Source organism: Mauremys reevesii, linkage group 6 (assembly GCF_016161935.1).
Source record: "Mauremys reevesii isolate NIE-2019 linkage group 6, ASM1616193v1, whole genome shotgun sequence".
In the NCBI taxonomy this organism is placed as follows: domain Eukaryota; kingdom Metazoa; phylum Chordata; order Testudines; family Geoemydidae; genus Mauremys; species Mauremys reevesii.
In genome coordinates, this window is record NC_052628.1 from 42,010,687 (window position 1) to 42,026,852 (window position 16,166).

At 41.2% G+C, this 16,166-nt stretch overlaps 1 protein-coding gene across 5 annotated transcripts in view; it reads right to left on the bottom strand.

Annotated features, from left to right (window-relative positions):
* TENT2 (terminal nucleotidyltransferase 2) overlaps nt 1-16,166 on the bottom strand; it is a 67,250-nt gene that overhangs the window by 36,763 nt on the left and 14,321 nt on the right. For all 5 annotated transcript variants that reach the window (XM_039543416.1, XM_039543415.1, XM_039543417.1 and 2 more), the window contains 3 exons: nt 15,784-15,850; nt 14,070-14,139; nt 2,823-2,899 (listed from right to left, as the gene is read on the bottom strand). In XM_039543416.1, coding sequence (XP_039399350.1) covers nt 2,823-2,899; nt 14,070-14,139; nt 15,784-15,850 — 214 coding nt within the window. The remainder of the gene's footprint in view (nt 1-2,822; nt 2,900-14,069; nt 14,140-15,783; nt 15,851-16,166) is intronic.

Below are 16,166 nucleotides of genomic sequence, written 5' to 3' on the forward strand. Positions count from 1 at the left end.
GGTTACTGAGACTGGGAATGGGACAAAGATGTTCTTTAAATTCTCACACAGCTACACTGGACATTGCCCAGGGCGGGAAGCCTATTACCTCATTTGATCAAATGCCTTTTTTGTCCGCAAACTGAAAAAGCCTGGCACTAATCAGTGGCCTAATTCCAGACAGGGCTGACAGGCATGTAACTTAGGCAATATGTGACAGCTACCGACCCTGCACTTGTTCTAGCTACCATTTGCAAAGTGGTAGCTTTTCCTGTTGTACTTCACAGACTGCTCCAACTTGCCAAATAGCCTGTATTCCTTTTTTCTTTAGTGTCTGGAAGAAGTATAAGTCAACTCTTCTGATGACTGAATAGCCTCAGTTTTCCATAATTTTTTCAATTATATCACTAAGATAGCTAGGATCTGATTTGCCTGAGCATCTGATCCCAAGGAGCAAAGCACTATATACCTGCGTCAAACAGATTTGATTCCCACTCTCTCCCCGAGAAGCATTTAGGCATGATTTTTAAGTTGAGAAAGACCACGTTAGTGCTGCTTGTGAAAATATGCAGGGGTACTTAGGGTGCTATATTTACTAGTTTATTTTTGTTTGCCTGATGCCATCTAAGAGTTTTCATGCCCAAAGGAGGGAGCTGAGATACCACCTGTGAAAGGCCTGTATAGTGAAGTGGTCACCCAGGTAAAAATCTCCACCAGTTAGAAACACAGACTCCCTGGTCACCAAATAGCCACATTTATCTTGGGTAGTGAAAGCAGATTAAATTTTGTCTGGTGCACACCGAGGAGGCCTTCTACCCTTATAAAATTGAGTCAAGGGTAGAAAAAAGTAAACGGTGATCCAAGAGACCCCTCACTGCCTGACTATTATTCTGTATCTGAGCTGCTGTCCTGCCATTAGTCTACAGCTACCTGCTACGAGAGAGGGAGAGGTAGTGGTGAGACATGGCAACCTGCAACAGAAGCTAGGAACAATAATCTGAACATTAGGGCACGGTGACCTACAGCACCAACTGGAGATGACAGCATGATACTTTCCCAATCTTTTTGGTGCGACAGAGAATCCCTAGCGTCTATGACATCTTCCCAAAGTGTATCAAGAGGGATATACAGCTACAAGGCAGCTGCAGACCAGCTAGGGATAGCTTTAAAATATCCAGTTCTCTATCGACAAAAATCTATCCTCTTTTTGTTTGAGAAGGGAGGAAAATGTTAATATATTTTACTCTTTGTGTCTCTAACTCTGCTTTGAACTGCTGGTCTGAAACTGGGGTGAAAGCATTCCTAGAGGAATCAGCAGATCTATGTCCAATTTTTCTGCTTATCTTCTCTGGGAGGGTGAGCAGAAGATCTTGGTGCTGAGGATTATCTGATATGCTTCACTCCATGAAGGTGAGCAGGGGAACCAAGCACTGATTTTATTATTCATTTATTTCTCCTTTGGGAGTTTGTCCCCATAATCCTGCTTCAGAGGGGGGAGTGAAATTGGGCTCAGATTGCACTGGGAATATTTCAAGGGGCTAGCAATTTCCATGATCTCAGAGATGCTGAGGTTATTTGTCTCTCTGCCCTAACACAGCCCTCTCCAGGTCTCTCAATGAGGCACTAGCCTTGGGCTCAAGAACAGTCTCCCCAGCAGCTCTAGCCTCTCTTTTGCATGGGATCCACATGTGCCAGATAAGTCTGTTTTCCCCAGGGGTGAGGGGAGTCTCACCTGGGATGTCAGCAGGGATCTATTCAGGTTGGGGGCTAGTATAGAGGTAGCAAGAGGGGGAGGGAGCTGGGCCCAAAGGCTCCTTACTGCATCCTCAGGTACTGGCAGTGACTGTGCTGTATCTGCAGCCCCCACATCAGTGAGCTGCAGGGAAGCGGAGGCAGCTGAGCTCTGCAGTCTGAGGTGTGGCTGCTAGTGTGGGCTGAAGGAATGCTGGCACAGTCTTCCATCTGGCATATTGAACTTCTGGCTTCAGTCTCTTCAGGGAGATGGAGGGGGCTGCTTCCCCCAGAGTCTGTTCTTTCCCAATCCTGCCTGTCCCATTTTCCTACTTGGGCAGCATCTTGTCCAGCACCACCAGCCTCTCTAATCCTGTCTGGCTCCTCTCCTGTCCAGGGGAGAGGGGCTAAGGTGACTCCACCCGGACTGGGAAATTGCACTCTGCCTGCTGAGCTGGTCAAGCTCCCCAACAAGACACAGACCCTTTCATTTACCTCTAGCTTTTCTCAGGCTAGCTCTCTCTGCAGGGGTGCCAGCTGCTCCAAACACCTCAGAAGTGGAATCCGATCTGAGGACGACAATCTCCCCCAAAATCAAAGGCAGGCTTGGGACTCAGCTAGGAATTAGCCAGACTAATTATTCAATGGAATTGTCAGCCTAAACCTGAAATATTCTTTGGAATTCCCCTCAAAGAAGCTCTGCAGTAGGAAGGCAGAAAAAACTGGGGGACCTTCAGGGAGCAGGGCATTCCGCTGCTCCCAGTGACAGATGGTGCAGGTTCTGCCCCCAAGCTGCAGGCAGGCTGACACACCCACTGTAATAGATCTATGGACCTTAGCATGAAAAAATATACATTTTAACTGTTGAAAGTTAAAAAGATTAGTCATATTAAAACTACACGACTTTTCTCCATATAACTGATCTTTTAAGAATTGTGGGTAACAAGAATTACTGTACCTATTTTAGTTACTTAGTAAGACAGATAACATCCCAATATGATTAGATACTAGCACATGTGTAATAAAAGTTCCTATCAAGGGGGTTTAACTGAAGTGCTAGTTTAAAGTAGGAGAAAGTTCTCTGGGAATAAGAAAATATAAAGACAACTTACTGTATGCATAGGTTCTGAGAAGGAATGTATTTCTTATTCCTACAACATTGTTTACATTCAAGTCAAACTCCACACAGCTATGGGGGGGAAAAAGAAGTCAAATTGTATCACACACATTTTTCAAAATAAGACAACTACAATATATTTATTATCATCCTGTCATTAACAAACTCACAGTTGTTAGTTCAGTCAACTGGAAACTTGAGTTTAAGATAAGCCTCTAGACTTTTGCTTCTTGAGTCAATAAAAGCTGTGAGGATGTCAAATGTGCTATTTGCTTAATTATTGCTCATGCCTCAATTATGGACTTGAATTCGGTTGTGTCTGATACAACTAAATAATACTGAAATTGGAAGGTATACGATATGCAAGAAGAACACAGTCCAAACCAATAGGATGGCTTAAAATCCTACGTTTTCGTATTAGCCTACACATTTACATTGACAATATTTAATATATATTCATTTGCGAAAATACTTGGGTTTGATGAAGCATCTTTTGAAATCATTTCGGATTCTGTGATGTTTTAGTTTGGAATAAGTCCCTGAGAAAGGGAAAAGGAAAACACAGGTAGAAGGTTTGGAAACACAAGGATCTTCCTAGACAATTCAGGTTCAGATTTAATTGATCCTACTCTGGGGACACACCAATGTGGCTATACACACTTCAGTGGCCTGGTTGTTTCTTAACTCTGCAGTGGTGTTTGGATATCAAGCAACAAGCACTTTAGAATGAGATATTTGTTTTGTACAAAATATGCAAGATTTGCTATTAACTCAGTTTCTCCATTGTTAATCTGACTTCAGAGTGTGCGTTTTTTATAAATTTCACATTATTAGCAGCAAAACGAGCGCAGCAAGAAAAGCATAATATGCCTATTCCCAACTGACAAATTTTAATTGTAGTGCCTGTATGAGACTGGAAAACTCTAGATTAGTGACAGCATCTGAATTTACAGTCAATGAAGAACAGCAACGTTTTAATCTAGAACAGAAAGGACACACTGCAGATGGACCAGAAGGGAACTCAAATCAATGATACATTAGAGATTCAGAACTGATTCAGTCAAATTTTCTCAAAGTGTCAAACACTCCTTATTTTGCTTTGATTTTAACAGCCATCTCCTTTTTTAATTTTTTTAATCTATTTATGAAGCTTTAATAGATTTACAAATTATTGCCATATAGGTATCAAAAACAAAACAATCATTTCAGCAGTGAGCTTTTGTTTAGAGAAACATTACACAGTAATATAATCATGAGATCGCTGTTCAATAACCTCTGTTTGGGAGAAAATCCCTTTCGCATGTTACTTACATTTCCTTTATAATAATTTATAGGATTATTTGTTATATTGGTGGAAACAGAAGTATGCCAATTAAGCTATCAATTCTGAATATCTGCAGAACACGCTATACTGCTAAAGGAATTTTTATTTTGTTAATTGCTTTAAAAACAGCCCATTGTATCCGACATATTATTTGAAAACGTATATCAGAGTTAAATCTTACTCTTTCAGAAGTCAGAGAACAATAAAGCCCCACAAAGTAAACAGAAAATCAGCAGAGTAGGAAGTTTACAAGTTTGAGTTAGTATTTGGTAGATATTGTAAATAAATGTGAAAACACCGCTGGGAATATTAGTGGTCATTGAACTGCACTGAACTAAATATGCTTCCTGGGAGCAGCTGAGAAAAAGAGAAGATGCCTGGTTTATACAGGGTTAGTCCTCTAGGTAGTCATTGCCTGGTTCATTTTTTGATCTCTGTATGGGTAAGTGCGTGGGTACATGCACGTGTGAGTTAATGAAGAGTGTGGGAGAGAAAGAGGTTGATGGGATAAGATGGAAAAGTAGTACATCATGGAGATTTTAGGAGAAGAGGGAGACAGTAACGTACACAATTAGGGAAAGAATTAGGTGAAGGAAAGGAGGGAAAAAGAGGATAAGACACTGAAGACTATTCAGGAAAGATGTATCACCTTTAGGGAAATTTTCTGATGAAACTTAGTTTTGTCAAAAAATGCCTATTCAGTAGAACAAAATCTTTTGTCAAATCTGTACTAGAACTGGAAAAATCTTCATGGAAACAGCAGAACACAGGACACTCTGCCTCCGTCTCCTCCGCCTCCCCTCTAGCTCAGGAGAACAAGCAGTACCGCTCTGGGTTCCAGAGCTGGGGGGTTAGCAGGGAGGAATAGCAGCTCAGCTCTCTGCCTTTCTGGCAGTCACCCTCAAAGAAGGCTTCTGTCAATTTCAGAAGAGAAATTGACAAGAGCCTTCCTTCAAGACGGCCAAGAAGCAGGGAAAAAATAGTTTTCATTTTTCTGAAACAGGATTTTTCTCAAAATCCCTTGCTGTGAAAGTTATTTTCCCTATAATTAGACTGAATCTAAAAAAAAGAAAGGTCTAACAAAAGCAATAAAACATAGAAAGTATTGCTGACAATGCTACAACTAAAAATACACATATAGTACAACAGCTGTTTAATTCCCATAAGCTACAAGTGTTGGCAGTATAGTCTTCTTGGGTGATAAATTTGCCCAGGGGCTAATAGATGACATGTAAATTTTTCAATTCCTGATTGTAAAGAGTTTCCACTTTGTGTGTTGGTGTTAAGATTATGGCAATGTATTAGGTGAAACTTTACATAGTAGTATTACCAGCAAAACTAGTATGAACCGTAAGCTTATAAGAATATTTATGAAAACTACCTAATACGGTCACTTTCATACTTATTCTTAGGGTTTGGGTTTTTTTAAAACTTGCTGTTACATAAAGATAACTTCATCTAATCACTTAAGTTTCTCACTTGTGAGTTACCACAGTGGTCTCCTGTGTGCATTTAGTAGTATCTGGGCAAACTTTACATGATGCTTGCTTTTACTTCACTATTTGGATAATATATCCACTGTTTACCTACAATTGATCATTTTATTCAACTATTTTAAAAGTAATATTTTGCATATTTTGATCTTGTGTCCCACAGTCCTATACCCTATCCAACAGACCACCTTTTGTCCTCTTTTGAACCTCATTGCAAATGGAAAAAGTATGTAATGAAATTCCAATTAGCATTTTCTAATCCAGAATGCAAGTATAGCACAATTGGAAGGTAGTTACTAATAAAAACTGAGGAGATACTAGATTTTGTAGTACCAAAGGGGATATAGTAGGGGTTTTTGATCTGATCATAGTGGATCTCTCCAAGGAAGGTCAATAAAAGTTTTGGGTTCCCCACCCCAGGACAGGATGAAGAAGGGGAAAGGCGGGAGGGGAAAGCAGGAAGAAAGGGGGCAGTGGGCAGAAAATAGCTGAATATTAGAAAGCTGCTCAGGGAACTCTATTAGGAATGATTAGAGTATAGTCATATGAAAATGATATACAAATTGTCTTCCTATCTTAACATGTAGGCCCTTAAATTTAGAAAGACTTGGGCACCATTCCTATACTTTGTCACTAATGTAATGCTTTTACATGTAATCTTTTTTCCAAGTAAGCACTCAAATGTTGAAAACTTAGCTAGGGTAACAGGATATAAATAGCTATGCTGTACAGCTTCCTAGTGCATCCCTCTTATTAGGCTAATGTTATTTTCATATTCATAAATTTCACAAGAACTTTTTGCATCCATTATGCCTTCATTGAGATGTCTATTTTTTCACTTAGATACACATTGTTTTTCCTTAAGTGTTTAAAAAAATAAAAATTAAATACTAAACTAAGTATTTAATGCACGTGCATAATCCTTGTACTATACGGTTAGCATGGAAGTCCATAATTTTTGCTACGAATTCAACACCTCTCTCCACAAAGTATTTAGAATGTTAATTTTGATTCAAACCAGACTCTATAGTTTATGCATAATGATTAAAAAACAGTAAGTCTTTACAAAAGATGATGTTCATTTGATGTTAAGACAGTTTTACAAAGTACAAAGTACAAAGACTAACGAATTTTTTTGGACATAAGCTTTCGTGGGCTAAAACCCACTTGATCGGATGCATGCAGTGGAAAATACAGTAGGAAGATATATATACACACACAGAGAACATGAAAAAAAATGGGTGTTACCATCAATATAGCGCAAGTAGAGTAGGGTTGTTAGGGGATGAGAGCTGAGGAAGCGTTGTTCTAAGTCAGCCATAAAAATGTTGGCATAGTGTGGGGCCATGCGGGTACCCATAGCAGTGCCGCTGACTTTAAGGTATACATTGTCCTCAAATGCGAAATAGTTGTGGGTGAGGATGACATCTTCATCACCTGGACCCATGGAAACGAAGCCCTTGAGGAATTCCACCATGATTTCAACAATTTCCATCCCACCATCAACCTCAGCCTGGACCACTCCACACAAGAGACCCACTTCCTGAACACTACAGTGCTAATAAGCGATGGTCACATAAACACCACCCTATCCCGGAAACCTACTGACTGCTATATTTACCTACATGCCTCCAGCTTCCATCGAGGACACACCACACGATCCATTGTCTACAGCCAAGCTCTAAGATACAACCACATTTGCTCTAATCCCTCAGAAAGAGACAAACATCTACAAGATCTCTCTCAAGCGTTCTTAAAACTACAATACCTACCTGCTGAAGTGAAGAAACAGATTGACAGAGCCAGAAGAATACTCAGAAGTCACCTACTCCATGACAGGCCCAACAAAGGAAGTAACAGAACGTCACTAGCCTTCACCTACAGCCCCCAACTAAAACCTCTCCAGCGCATCATCAAGGATATTCAACCTATCCTGAAAGACGATCCCTCACTCTCAAAGATCTTGGGACACAGGCCAGTCCTCGCTTACAGACAGCCCCTCAACCTGAAGCAAATACTCACAGGCAACCACACACCACACAACAAAAACACTAACCCAGGAACCTATCCTTGCAACAAAGCCCGTTGCCAACTCTGTCCACTTATCTATTCCAAGGACACCATCATAGGACCTAATCACATCAGCCATCCCATCAGAGGGTCGTTCACCTGCACATCTACCAATATGATATATGCCATCATGTGCCAACAATGCCCTCTGCCATGTACACTGGCCAAACCGGACAGTCTCTACACAAAAGAGTAAATGGACACAAATCAGATGTCAAGAATTATAACATTCAAAAACCAGTCAGAGAACACTTCAACCTCCCTGGTCACTCAATTACAGACCTAAAAGTCGCAATTCTCCAACAAAAAACCTTCAAAAACAGACTCCAACGAGAAACTGCAGAACTGGAATTAATTTGCAAACTGGACACCATTAAATTAGGCTTGAATAAAGACTGGGAGTGGATGGGTCATTACGCAAAGTAAAAACTATTTCCCCATGCTAATTTCCCCCTACTGTTACTCACACCTTCTTGTCAACTGTTTGAAATGGGCCACCCTGATTATCTCTACAAAAGTTTTTTTTCTCCTGCTGATAATAGCCCACCTTAATTGATAAGTCTCTTTAGAGTTGGTATGGCAACACCCATTTTTTCATGTTCTCTGTGTATATATATCGTCCTACTGTATTTTCCACTGCATGCATCCGATTGAAGTGGGGTTTAGTGCACAAAAGCTTATGCCCAAAATAAATTCATTAGTCTCGAAGGTGCCACAAGTACTCCTCGTTCTTTTTGCTGATACAGACTAACACGGCTACCACTCTGAAATCTTTTCTGAAAGTTAACGATACACCGGTGATTATTATGATATGTATGTATTAACGCTATGCGAGGAAATATGAATATTTAATTATATTGTGCTTTAAAGTCTGTGCCCAAACAGAAACAGGTTCCCTCTCAGCCAGGAGAAAAGGCAGCTATCTACTAGTCTCCAATGAAATTAAGAAAAGCATGACCAAAAAACTATAGAAGTGCCATTTACGTAAGCAGGGGGATGGGAAGTCCACAAGAAGGGAAGAACAGCAGGAGGTAATCTTGCCTCTTGAAACAAGGTCACTGAAATTTGGAAGATATAAGCAAGGACAGAAGCCACATTTGACATCCATCACTAGACAGACAAGGGAACAGCGGAGAAAGATGTGTCTTTCAACCAAGGTTGTATTGAAGTCTCTGGAAACTGAAAATAAAGTGAGAAATCTGCTTAGGCCAAGATATTTCACTCACAAAGACAAGCGAAGCCAGCACCTTGTGCTTCTGTGGAAAGTCCTGACTGAGAGAAAGTCAGCCATGACTGGGAAGAACGAAGACTGGTGTGAGAAACCATCTTGAACAAAGCCTGTACCCTGCTAGTTTATCTTTTAGATACCTGTTTTCCCTTTTGATTTCCTTGTAACCCTTTCTAACTTTATTTCTTTTACTTGGCATCACTTAAATGTATTAACAATAGGACACAGGTTAGGTTTGTTTTTTTTTTCCTTTTTTTTTTTTTTCCCTATAAACCAATTCTGTGCTGTATCTGCAGGAAAGGATATATTTATTCCAATTAAATTAATAAACTGTGATGTGCTTTTGTTCCTTTAAAAAGACACACAGACCTTCTTATTTCTCTGAACTGTCCAGGCAAGGGCTGGACATAGCACAAGGTTTTGGGAAACTCTGGGACTGGGAGCGTGTTGGGGTCACCTTGCTGGTTGTAACCAAGGCTGATAGAAGCCAGAGTGGGTCTGTAGACAGGTTGCTCAGGTCAGAATTGCTGAACCAGGGCTGGCTGCATAGCACACAGACACTCAGGGTATGACCTGCATGCTTGTTGCTGACTCAATGTCCCAGGAAGTGGAGTTACAGTGGCAAAGCATTGAGAGGCACTAAGTGTTACAGGGTAAGAAGTGACATCCCCTCCCTGCTCTGAATTGCGCATGCACAAACTTAAAATCTTTTCAACAGCTACATCCAGCAGGGCTGCACATGTGCCTGTGCTGCCTCATGCTCCTGTGCAATGGCCATGTCCCTCCCCTCCCTCAGTTCCCTTGTAATTCAAAGCCCTTGACTGCCGAGGACTCCAAAAGCAGGGATGGAGAATGGCTCATGGGACCCACACTTACCACAACATCATAAAGAACCACTGCTAGGCAAGGGATGGTGGCACAAGGAGCATCAGCTGAATCAGTTGAACAGAAATTGAAGTAGTTTTCCCAAACTTGGCATCAGATCTAGCTAAACCCAGTGCATAATGCTTGACATACATGAGTGGGCTGCTCTGTGTAACTACCTTACAGATTTCAGTACATTTCAGAAGTAGGCTACAGATGTCACCTAGGCTCTGCTGGAGTGAACCTTAATAATCATTAGGATAGGCACAACACAGTTAGATACAAAGACTACTTAAATGGATAATGGAGTGCATGAAGTAGTCTGTCCCTATAGCCACAAATAGAAAATGAGACATTCTGAAAGATTTGGGCCTCTCAATGTAATATAGAAGAGCTCTGAATATGTCCGGAGTATGTAGCTTTTTCTCCCCTGGTGTGGAGTTTCAGGAAGAAAAGACGTACACTAACTGATTGGCTCAAATGGACCTCAGAAACCACTTTGAGAATACCACCTTGCCCTTACAGAATGAGGTATACAGATGTTCTGACATGAGTGCCTGACACTCATTCACTGTTCTGGCCAAATTGATGACCAGCAAAAAGACTGTTTTGAGAGTAAGACTGTAGATGGAGCACTCAGAGGGGTTTGAAGGGAAGCTCCATAAGCTTTGAAAGGACAACATTGAGGTTCCACATGGAAGAAGGTTCTCTAACCAATAGATAAGTAAGCATTAGTCTCAAGAAATTTGGATACCATTAGATGAGAGAAGATGGAGAGCAATTTTATCACAGACCAGAACCCCATTGTGCTAGGTGCTGTACAAACAGAACAGACAGACATTCCCTGCTCCCAAAGAGGTTACCATCCAAGTATAAGGCAAAAGACAACAGAGGATAGAGGCAGATAGGAAGTACAAGGAAACAGTGAGTCAGGATTGGCCAGGAGGATAGGTAGTGGTCTCAGCATAGCAGCAGCATAACCATTGCCAAGTTTTGTGTAGGCCTCATGGCAAGGTAGAATTTTAAGGCCGGTTTTGAAGGAGGATAATGAGTTAGTTTTGCAGATGTTTATGGTAAGCTCTTCCCAAGCATGAGGGGCAGCATGAGAGAAAGGATGAAGGTGCTTGTTTTCTTACTACATGGGATGAGGCTCTGCATTTCTCAACACATGGAAGAGTAGATCGCAGCAGCGCCAGTAAGGCCAAGGTGACAGATTACAAGGGTACTGTCCCAATTACAGTTCTCCTGTCCACTGCTAGTCACATATCAGTGCCCAGTACAGAAAGAAACCTAGAGGGAACTCTGGGAACATTCTGACCAACAAAGGAGGATTCCCTAATTGAAGTAGGGAAGAAAGAGTAGCTTGGAGATGGCAAAGAGGAGTTTATCTCTTTCAAAGGCTTTTTCTCCCCACTAGAACCAAGGTTATGGTGCCTGGTTACAGGGAGGAACTTGCCATGGATAGGGCTCCTCAACTCTGGGTTGGTGGATTTCTCTTCCCCAGGGTAAGACATGACTTTCATGGATTGCTCAAGTAGAAGTAATTTGAGCCTGATGGGTCTCAGTTTTTGAGTGCAGGATGAGAAGATGCAGCGGGGGGGGAAAAAAAAAAAAAAAAACACTTCTTGGGGACATCCCCGTCCCCGAAGCAGAAGAGACATCTGCTGAGCCCATCAATGAAGAGCATATGACTATCACATGAAAGATAGGGTTTAAACCCTGTGGGTTTAGAGTTCGTCATGATGACAGTTGGTTCAAAATGACTTGCCCTACTCTATAGGGGGCATATAGGGCACGTACCCATTTTTTTTAAACATCTAAGTCAAAGATAACGAGAAGTGAAGAAGAGTTTCTTCACAAAACGAAGTTTGAAGCTCAAGAAGTGCAGTGGGTTGAACATTTGCCAGGTTCCATTTTGCTGCCACAGACAGTGAGAGGCAACTGAGGGAGGATTGCAGACATTCTGTCCTTTATGTCTTGGAATGGGAACATGAGACAGCACAGGGGGCATGTGAAGCACTGACAGATACTGCTATTCAAAAGATTCTGAGCTTGTATATGTGAGGCACATTCACATCTACAGTGGGGATCCACACTGCCACACTCAAAGTTAAACACTTAAATGGTGAAAACATATTGAATTTTTTCCCCTTTGAATTTTATCCTGCAATGAAGTAACTATTAACTAGAGCTGTTTGAGAATTTTTTCTAAGATATAGTTTCTTTGGAAAAATGCCAATTTTTGCAGGACTGCACCAGAAACTACACTTTTGGTGAGAAAGATGCCTCAGGTCAAAACTAGAAACCACCCCCCACCTCAGAATAGCCCAGTCGTTACGGCCCTCACCTGGGAAGTCGGATGTACAGGTTCAAGTTTCTGCTCTGCCTGATTTGGAGCACAGGCTTAAACATGGGTCTTCCATATCCCAGGCAAATGTTCTAGCTCACAGGCTATTTACTACTCTGTAGTGGATGACTCGCTCTCTTCTGTTTGACCCGTTCCACTTTGCATAAATAAGTAAATATTCAATAGATCAGAGATAGAGTTCGATTCTCTGTCTCTGTAGTTAGAATATTCACCTGGAATGACTGGAACCTGAATATCCACTTCCCAGGTGAGCCCCCTAACCACAGGAATACTAGCTATTCTGGGTGGGGGTGGGAGCGCTCACTGATTTTTCACAAAAGATTTCAAGAGGTCTCTGATATGTCCCAATGTGGAACTGGCAATTTTTCAAAATCTCAAAAATGTTTGCAGGATGAGAAAAAGGTTCTCACCCAGATCTACTATTAACTAAGGCCTTTAAGAGACAAACCAGATAGCAACGCTCCGCATCATAGTCGAGCAGTCTATGGAGTGGAACTCCTCGTTGTACATCAACTTTGTTGACTATGAGAAAGCGTTCGATAGCGTGGATCGAGAGACCCTCTGGAAGCTCCTTCGGCACTATGGCATCCCAGCAAAGGTGGTCAACCTGATCAAGAACTCATACGACGGCATACACTGTAGAGTGATCCATGGAGGGCAGCTCACAAACAGCTTCCAGGTGCGAACCGGAGTCAGACAAGGATGCTTGTTGTCACCACTTCTCTTTCTTCTCGTCATCGATTGGATTATGAAGACATCCACTTACGAGCATAGGAACGGAATCCAGTGGACGTTGTGGACCCAGCTTGACGACCTGGACTTTGCCGACGACCTTGCACTCCTTTCACACAGTAAACAGCAGATGCAAGAGAAGACCAACGTAGTGGCAGCCACGTCATCACAGGTTGGCCTCAACATCCACAAGGACAAGACCAAGATCCTTAGGATCAATTCCATCAGCAACGACCCAGTCACACTGAATGGACGCCCCCTGGAAGAAGTACAGTCCTTCACCTACCTAGGTAGCATCATCGACCAGCAGGGTGGCACAGACGCAGACATCAAAGTAAGGATTGGTAAGGCAAGAGCAGCCTTCTTACAGCTCAAGAACATCTGGAGCTCCAGAGAGCTGTCTTTGGCAATAAAGATTCGACTGTTCAACTCCAACGTGAAATCAGTCCTACTGTATGGAGCTGAAACCTGGAGGACAACCAAAACAACCACCAGGAAGATCCAGACCTTCATTAATAGCTGCCTCAGAAGGATTCTCCAGATCCGCTGGCCAGACACCATCAGTAACATCCACCTCTTGGAGAGGACCCGTCAACTCCCAGCAGAGGAAGAAATTAGAAGGAGAAGGTGGGGCTGGATAGGACATACACTACGCAAGCAGCCAACCAACATCACCAGACAGGCACTGCGGTGGAACCCCCAAGGCAAGCGGAAAAGAGGCCGCCCAAGAAATACCTGGCGACGCGACCTTCAGGTTGATAGCAAAAAAATGGGCTATACCTGGAACCAGCTAGAGCGAATGGCCCAGGATAGAAGACTCTGGAGATCTGTGGTTGGCGGCCCATACCCCGGTTGGGGTGACGGGCATGAATGATGAATGAATGAATTAAGAGACAAAACGCTGTGTAAATGATAATATGTGATGTGGTACTGCTATTTATTCACATCATAAAAACTCGCAACTGGAGGGGCTGTTGAGAATTGTTTAAGGCCAGGAAGGAGATAAGCTGACATTACCACTATCCTAGCTGACAAGATCTATGATCTGACTACACGTCACAAATACAAAGCATGATTTTAATGGGACTACTCAAGTGCGAAGTACATGTTTAAGAACTTTACTGTATCAGCCTTAAGAAAGGATGTTAATTTAAAGTACTTGCCTGACTTTATCCCTGAACTTCACTATTGGCACTTTTGCTCGAATCAGCTGAGGTCTCTCAATGTAGTTTGCTGAAAGGGAGGAAAAATATATTCAGTGAAGTGTCATGCAAGATGTTGACTGTAAGAAAACTGGATCCTAAAGTGGTAGTCAGATCGTTCACATTTAGTAAATAGGAGCTGACTAGTGAACTTAGCTAAAGTGATTTAATGAAGTCCAATATGAACTTTTGCAGTAAACCTAGAAGAACTACTAGCTGAAATACAATCTAGGTGATTATAAGAAAAAATTAAAGTTAACTTCATTTCTACTGTGAAAAAACCATTGGTCCAAGGTTTTTCAATGGGACATGAGATACAAGCAGATTAATCCTAAAAAGACCAATTCTTCAAATGCTACATTGAATAGTCCTTGCTCACATGAAAAGGACCATTGGGGATAGCTCAGCGGTTTGAGCATTGGCGTGCTAAACCCAGGGTTGTGAGTTCAATCCTTGAGGGGGCCATTTAGGGATTTGGGGATTGGTCCTGCTTTGAGCAGGGGGTTGGACTAGATGATCTCTGGAGGTCCCTTCCAACCCTAATAATTATGATTCTAAGTCAATGAAACTGCTTATATTAGTGCTACTTACTTTGTAAGAGGTACAAAACCAGACCTAAAACTTGGAAGCCAGACCCACTGTCCGCTGATATACAGCAAAACAGACTAGCACTGAGCTGTGGGTGTGAAATGTAACTAGCCTGTCTAATTTTTAATCTTTTCCCTTAGTACTTAGGAATTTTTAATCTACATTTTGTTAGATTAGTACTTTGATTTTGTCTTAACACAAGAATTGTATCTTCATTATACATACATACTGTACTTAAAACTCTCTGCAGGAACTGTTAATTTGGTTAATTGACTCTGTTCTAAGAAAGATGTTCCCTAGCGTTCTATCGACATAGAAGACAAATTATTGTTATTTTTGCAATTAGGACAACTCTTTCCATCAAAGGAGAGTAGGGGAGATAGACCACACCTGCACTTTGTTTTTCGGGAGCTAGAACATATCTTCCCAGAGGCATATCTCACTCAGCAATAATCAGGAGAGACAGAGAGAGAAAAGCTGAGTCCAAAGGAGCTTAACCATTACAGAAAACCATCAGGGAACAGAGCTTTTAATAGTCTTCACTATGTTAGCAAAATCTGGGACCACTTGAACTTTGCACGCTTTCTGTATCAGACACAACATTTTATTTTCCCTTTTCGCTACTGTAAATTAAGCCAGAAGTATAAGGAAAATAAAGGTAAGAACATTTTGTTCTTACCTTTAAGACCACCTTAAATTTACTTATTCCTCACTATAATACTAATTTTATATTTCTCTCAGGGTAGTGAATATAGATTAAGCAGTTTCTCTTCATGTTTACAATCAGGTTCTCAGTAACCTAACGATGTAAGGTTTGGGTTGCAAGCACTAGAGGGGAACATTAGTTTATTAAAAATAATCTTCCCAGTGAAATTTAAAAAGTCATGTCTATCTGATTTTAGAATCTGGAAAGGCCTTTCCAACTACTGTATCACTTACCCCTTCTGATAAGATACTGTATATTATGTGATTTTTTTATCCCATATGATTGGAATCTAGACAACATATACATATAAAGGTAGCTTTAATGAACTATCCATTTTGCCTCCAGAATTACAAACACTGTTACCAATTGTCTAGGACTTACAAAGTTTAGTACAGAAGAGTTTTTGGACTAAGCTGAGTATATGCCTTGCTTCAGTCTTCTGATTTACCTGAAATATGAAATTTAAGATACAGAACATAAGTATGTGACCCCTTCTCTTTCCCTACTTATACAATATTTACAGTGAATGGAAAAAATCTGATATTTTAGGAGATGAGCATGTAAAAACCTATCAGCATTCAGGAAGTTTATCAAAGCTTTTATAATATTTTCTTTAGCAACAGATAAAATATTTCATACAGAGTATTATACATCGTAGTCACACCAGAGAACAACTATGACAGGAAGCTAACCCATACCTGAAGAAACTGGAGTTTTGCAACATTCGCTTTAATTGGTGTTACTTACAAGAATACTCCAGAATC